General features: G+C 34.4%; 1 protein-coding gene across 1 annotated transcript; it reads right to left on the minus strand.

The window, feature by feature from the left end:
- Positions 1 to 193: 193 nt before the first annotated feature.
- On the minus strand, positions 194 to 5,804 carry LOC110466213 (neuroglobin-2-like). Its single transcript, XM_021522591.1, has 2 exons — positions 5,748 to 5,804; positions 194 to 935 (listed from the first exon to the last, which is right to left on the minus strand). Exon 2 carries the CDS (start codon positions 849 to 851, stop codon positions 273 to 275), a length of 579 nt encoding a protein of 192 aa, XP_021378266.1. The 5' UTR covers positions 852 to 935; positions 5,748 to 5,804; the 3' UTR covers positions 194 to 272.
- Positions 5,805 to 7,755: the final 1,951 nt, after the last annotated feature.

A 7,755-nucleotide genomic window follows, 5' to 3' on the forward strand; every position in this document is an offset into this window, starting at 1 on the left:
GACGACATGTTTAAGTCGTCGTAATTTGTAAAACGTGTCCAGCTAGACTGGTGTATACATAACGATTTCTAAAAGTCCAACACGGGAAGTTTGGAAGATTTTATGAGTTAAAATTGTAAATTGTCACACAAAAACAGGTTGTCCTGATTTGACAACTTAAACTTCAAACTGTCAAAAAACGTACCGACAGAATGTTGCAAAAACAACATGTGTTGCTTTCACCATCAAATGTTCTTCAAACATGCTGGCAATAACACGGTAATAATAACTTTTCACTTCGATGCAATCTGATCATTGGATTCTAAATTCTGTTGAACCTTATCGCTGTTAGCTAATGCCGCCGCGTGTCCTTCCTTCAGTTTGTGCATTATGAATTCAAATACTGTCGCCCATGCCAGGCTTGTTTCACCGGAAAACTGTCCTTTCAATTCCTCATGCCATGCATACATCATGGCCTCTGTAAATGCGTCGAAATATTCGTTCTTAAAACCTGTAAACTGTATATGCTGCTTTCCAAGGCCAGTTAGTAATGGCGTGAGTGCTGCTTCTATGTCATCAATGTTTTCGACTGCCGCTCCGACAGCCTGCATAAATCTTGAGGCATGTCCCTTGAAGTTGGAATCACGTAAGAGGTCTTCCCCTTCAACGTCTCTACAAGGAAACAATTGTTTGACGTGCGGATGGAGTTGAAATATGCGGAGAAAAACCTTTATGCCGTGTCCAGTGATATTGGAACACATCACTTTCCATGTTTTTTTGATGATATATCGCTGTTTATTTGTCAAAAGTTTTGACTCTGTCGTTGAAACAACTGATCGGTTTGCTGCTGTCATAGAAGTTGCACATCCCATCCTCGACTTCTCTAATTCCACCTGTAATATCACAATTCAACATCCATATCCATTGAATTTATTGTTGATATTAGTTGCGTTGTGCTGCAACAGAAAAATAGCTACATATAGAAATTGGTCATGTATACTATAGGAATTATCAAAACGGTCAATCAATTCATATTGATTTCTGGTCATCCTTAGAGCAGTTACTCGTAGAGAGTTGTAAGGGGAGATAACACCAACATTCTTATACAGAATATAGGAAATCGTCTATACACTACTTAATATCACCAACCGGTAGCATGATAAATTCATTATCGTGCGTTTTAAGCATGGGAATGCTCAAGAGGACGTAGCGATCAATTTGAGAAAAACTTGAGAATGTATCTTTTCAATTGGGAATGTATTGTTTTTTCGAGAAAAAAACGGCATGCTCTCGCCAGGTGACGTCCTGAACCGCAAATAGTATCCACAAAAAACTAGGAAAATAGTCCGTCATTTAGTGATCATCATAAAGTAATAAAAAAAAATGTGAAAGTAACAAGCGTAAATGTACATATGAGAAGCCAATGACGATGATATTGTTTTAAAAAAAAATACATAGTTTTAAGGGTAACATGTGGTGGCCTCCCCGTGCTTGCGATGAAAATATTGTTCTCACAAATAAACCCTCAATGTGATAATCTGTAAATATAACGATCAAGCCCCGTGCGTATAGCTACCATTATCCCAGTTGTCCCACTATCCAGTCAGTGTTTTGAGAAACACATTTCTTTACGAAATATCTAACCGATTACATATATTTCAATATTCAAATTCATATTTTCATTATTCTACAGCCATAACACTAAATAAGAGATTGTTTACGTATCTGTTTTGTTTGCCCCACATATGTTCTATATTTATCAAACTAAAATTGTCCACCAATGCCAATTTGTGGGTAACTTAATTATTTCAATAGAAAATTGAAGTTAAGATAAACAGCATCTAATAGTCAATCTGAATGCAAAGTGATTTAATTTGTTTTTACATTGTCTAACAGATGAGGTAATTATTTTAAATGTTCTGAGTACGTTCTTGTTTTAAAGGTGTGAATAACTCTGCCTTCTTATGACAATATAAACACATTTACCACTAAAGAAACCTGTCCATGTGAAATTCCTCTTAAATCTGTTGTTCGATATCTACACTTCAATAACTTTTTTTTTGTAGTATTTGGTTTTGGAATGTGTGCGAAAACAATATACCTGTCAGAACAGTATTTTTTGCTATGTTTTGTTTATATTGATAGACTTTGCAATAACTATCATTCAGTTTATTATTTGGTTTTGTAATTTTCTTTTAATTCAAGATTTTTCCGCAAAACCTGGTATAGTTACAATCAAACATTTCATATTATATATTCATACATCACACGACTCATATATACTCTTATTTACATCAGTTGATATACTTGGCGCCAGTACATGTAATGATACACGTGCACACATGTATTGTCTTTATGAGAGAGAGAGAGAGAGAGAGAGAGAGAGAGAGAGAGTAGATAAGAAGAAAAAAAATAGCAAAGCAAAAAGGAGAAAGTCCACAGAAAAAGGAAGAAAGGAGAATCTTGATTTTACACTGCAGCTCAAGTATAAACAGAAACTTGTGTTTATGATAAAATTATAAGATTTAAAAAAGGGAAGGGGCTGTGAAAATTCAACAATTCCTTATTACATTACCAGGATTATTTTAATCTTATTGGTAATACAATTACAAACATTAAACTGCAATACTGCCTCCTTGTATACCAACCTAATTATGTAAAAAAAATCTCGAAATGGTGATTTAGAATTTGTTATCAATGACCAATTATTTTTAGAAACTCTATTGATGGAATTAAGGGGTAAAACCATTTCGTATTCTTCTTATAAAAAACCCAAACAGAAATGGAAAAAAAATAAAGTATTCCTTTTTGATCAACTCAAAATTCTAAACTACATTGGCTTCAATTAAAGGTTAACCACTATATTTCTAACAACTAACTCTTATGCACATAAAATATGCTTATCAAACAATCCTAATTGTAATTTCTGTAATCGAGAAAGGGAGACAATCGTGCATATGTTCTGGTAATGGGATGAGGGTCAGAATTTTCCGTCTTTTTTTGAAAGGTTGTTAAATGCACTAACAATTACATTACCTATAAATAAAGAAACATTGTTATTTGGTTTGGTAAATAACACAGGCATTTACAATGCATTGATAATGAAGTTCTTCTTCTAATCAAATTTTATATCTACAGAACCAGAACTATACATGGTACTCTCTCTGTTATGGCTATAGCTAATGTAATAAAAGAAAACTGTGTGGTTCAAAATGTATTTCATATGGTAAAAGTTATCCTGGTCTACAATTTTTTCTAAATGAATGGAAGAAATGGATGAAATTAGTTGATTTCGCCTAAAATCTGACATGATTTAGGTTGATATCTTAATTATTCAGTAACAATTCTGTTACTTAACTTTAATTAGTATCTAGCTCTGTTTTGAATTCCTTGCCTGACATGCTTGTCTGATATCTGTCTTTATCTTTTCTTCTTTCTCTTCTTTGTTTTCTTACCAGCTTCTCTTTCTCTCCTTTTATCCCTCTTTCTTCCTTAGAGCAATACAGAGTGCTAGTAAATGAAATAATACCTATCCCTATGCAGTCTTTAGTGATACAAATTTCGTTTTGCATAATTTGTATGGTATGAGTGGTGATATGAAAGATAATTGGTGACAAATAGGTTATTATATGATCTGAATGAATTACTGATCCATTATTATTGTCACTGTATTGAAAAAATATAAATATATATATATAAGACAAGCTTTTGTATCAGTTGTAAGTACCTAACCTCTTAAATCATGAACTCTATTTTCTTCATTTTACCATATAACCCTCTTAAGTCATGAACACTATTTTCATCATTTTACCATCTAACCTCTATATTCATGAACTCTATTTTCTTCATTTTACCATCTAACCTCTTAAGTCATTAACACTATTTTCATCAGTTTACCATCTAACATCCAAAGTCATGAACTTTATTATCTTCATTTTACCATCTAACCTCTTAAGTCATGAACATGATTTTAATCATTTTACCATCTAACTTCTTAAGTCATAAACTCTATTTTCTTCATTTTACCATCTAACCTCTTAAGTCATGAACAATATTTTCATCATTTTACCATCTAACCTCTTAAGTCATGAACATGATTTTAATCATTTTACCATCTAACCTCTTCAGTCATGAACTCTATTTTCTTCATTTTACCATCTAACCTCTTAAGTCATGAACACTATTTTCATCATTTTACCATCTAACCTCTAAATTCATGAACTCTATTTTCATCATTTTACCATCTAACCTCTTAAGCCATGAACACTATTTTCATCATTTTACCATCTAACATCTTACGTCATGAACTCTATTTTCTTCATTTTACCATATAACCTTTTAATTCATGAACACTATTTTCATCATTTTACCATCTAACCTCTTAAGTCATGAACACTATTTTCATCATTTTACCATCTAACATCTTAAGCCATGAACTCTATTTTCACCATTTTACCATCTAACCTCTTAAGTCATGAACACTATTTTCATCATTGTACCATCTAACCTCTTAAGTCATGAACACTTTTTTCTTCATTTTACCATCTAATATCTTAAGTCATTAACTCTATTTTCATCAGTTTACCATCTAACATCTTAAGTCATGAACTCTATTTTCTTCATTTTACCATCTAACCTCTTAAGTCATGAACACTATTTTCATCATTGTACCATCTAATCTCTTAAGTCATAAACACTATTTTCATCATTGTACCATCTAACCTCTTAAGTCATGAAACTATTTTCTTCATTTTACCATATTACCTCTTAATTCATGAACACTATTTTCATCATTTTACCATCTAACCTCTTAAGTCATGAACACTATTTTCATCATTTTACCATCTAACATCTTAAGCCATGAACTCTATTTTCACCATTTTACAATCTAATCTCTTAAGTCATGAACACTATTTTCTTCATTTTACCATCTAACATCTTAAGTCATGAACACTATTTTCATCATTGTACCATCTAACCTCTTAAGTCATGAACACTATTTTCATCATTTTACCATCTAACCTCTTAAGTCATGAACACTATTTTCATCATTTTACCATCTAACATCTTAAGCCATAAACTCTATTTTCACCATTTTACCATCTAATCTCTTAAGTCATGAACTCTTTTTTCTTCATTTTACCATCTAACCTCTAAAGTCATATACACGATTTTTACCATTTCACCATTTTTCATCTTAAGTCATGAACATGATTTTAAACATTTTACCATCTAACCTCTTAAGTAAAGAACACGACTTTTTATCATATACATTCTAACCTCTTAAGTCATGAACACTATTTTTATCATTTTACAATCTATCCACTTAAGTAAAGAACACGATTTCTCATCATATCTAACATCTGAAGACGTCAATGCTATTTTTGTTCACAGCAAAACCTGCCAATCATTCATTGAACCCTTATATGATTTTAAATCTACAATATAAAATATGAAGCATTAAATATAAAAAAGGCTTATTTTATATATTGTATGTTCAGTTCTTCAATGATTAAAATCTATGAAGTATGATATGAGTAGAGATTTTTTAAAAACGATTTATTTTGTATTTACACAGATACACAGATTTTATTCTGACTATAGGACCACTGCTGTCACCTCAATACGGTTTGAACAATTTCTGACAAGAGCATGGATTTAAATTTGTTTTGATTATGATTCAGTCTGTATTGTAAACGTTTCATTGTCTAAATACTTTAAAAATGAAAAAAAAAGAGTAAATCAATAATGTTCTACAGTACACCTACCTTTTATTCCTCCATGCTGAAATGCGGCACACACAGAGACATCATGTTTGAATTATGGCTGCCACAACACGTCACTATCATTGCCTGACCGCAACATCAGAGCAATTACACGTCCTTTTAATCCATCAGCAATCTCGTGCGTCTATACAAAGCATCTCAGCATCAGTAACATCACAGACATCTCACATAGCGACAAATATCGGTGGTATCATCAGCAACACTAATCAAATAATAGTGTCATGTAGCGTGGCCACCGAACGAGACTTGGGACTATGGTGTTGTTGTCATGGATATATGATTTTAGAAATAACGTTTGTGTCAAGAAAATTGCAATTTTCTGTTGAAGGCAATGAACCAATTAAGAACCGCAAAGAAACACGAACAGTATCTTAGGAGTAATAGATACCGTATATACGTACGTGACGTTTAGACATGTCCTGAATATGGTGCAGCTGATGAAGAAATGGCTTTAGAACGTCATTGATATATTGACAGCTTATAGACAAATGTGATAAAGTACAGAACAGCGGGACGTGATTTATGATATAAAAATCCGATCACCGATCAAAAATTGATTATGATACATAAATTAACAAAACATTTTCTAATCACGTGTACTATGAATCACAATAATTTGTTATTATTTAATTGATAAACTTTTATAAGAAAAACATATCCATGCCCTGTAATAATGACCTTGAGATCGGTTACATTAAAGGTTTCGTGACTTATATAACTGCAAGAGCCTGTGCTTAAATCGAATGACCACTTTTCCCCGTAAACTGTTCAACCAACAACCCTAAACATTGTTTCCGTTTTAACCTTTTTCCTTAATCTTTATACACTGTATATCCATATATATATTTTCCCAGCCCGTCGGTCGTTTTTTGTTTTTCCCTGTCGATTGATGGGCCATTAAGACTTCCGTGTGATCCTGTATAGTCCTAATTGTCGTATTGCTGGGCCAATGAGTCTTTCGCGTGATCCTGTATAGTCCTAATGGTCTTATTGCTGGGCCATTGAGACGTTCGCGTAATCCTGTATAGTTCTAATTGTCGTATTGCTGGGCCATGGAGACTTTCGCGTGATCCGGTATAGTCCTAATGGTCGTATTGCTGGGCCATTAAGACTTCCGTGTGATCCCATATAGTCCTAATTGTCGTATTGCTGGGCCAATGAGACTTTCGCGTGATCCTGTATAGTCCTAATGGTCGTATTGCTTGGCCATTGAGACGTTCGCGTAATCCTGTATAGTTCTAATTGTCGTATTGCTGGGCCATGGAGACTTGCGCGTGATCCGGTATAGTCCTAATGGTCGTATTGCTGGGCCATTGAGACGTTCGCGTAATCCTGTATAGTCCTATTTGTCGTATTGCTGGGCCATGGAGACTTTCGCGTGATCCGGTATAGTCCTAATGGTCGAATTGCTGGGCCATTAAGACTTCCGTGTGATCCTGTATAGTCCTAATTGTCGTATTGCCGGGCCATTGAGACTTTCGCGTGATCCTGTATAGTCCTAATGGTCGTATTGCTGGGCCATTGAGACGTTCACGTGATCCTGTATAGTCCTAATGGTCGTATTGCTAGGCCATTGAGACGTTAGCGTAATCCTGTATAGTCCTAATTGTCGTATTGCTGGGCCATGGAGACTTTCGCGTGATCCGGTATAGTCCTAATGGTCGTATTGCTGGGCCATGGAGACTTTCGCGTAATCCTGTATAGTCCTAATTGTCGTATTGCTGGGCCATTGAGACGTTCGCGTGATCCGGTATAGTCCTAATGGTCGTATTGCTGGGCCATTGAGACGTTCACGTGATCCTGTATAGTCCTAATGGTCGTATTGCTGGGCCATTGAGTCTTTCGCGTGATCCTGTATAGTCCTAATGGTCGTATTGCTAGGCCATTGAGACGTTAGCGTAATCCTGTATAGTCCTAATTGTCGTATTGCTGGGCCATTGAGACTTTCGCGTGATCCGGTATAGTCCTAATGGTCGTATTGCTGGGCCAT

The sequence above is a fragment of the Mizuhopecten yessoensis genome, unplaced genomic scaffold, assembly GCF_002113885.1.
Source record: "Mizuhopecten yessoensis strain PY_sf001 unplaced genomic scaffold, ASM211388v2 scaffold11125, whole genome shotgun sequence".
Taxonomy (NCBI): domain Eukaryota; kingdom Metazoa; phylum Mollusca; class Bivalvia; order Pectinida; family Pectinidae; genus Mizuhopecten; species Mizuhopecten yessoensis.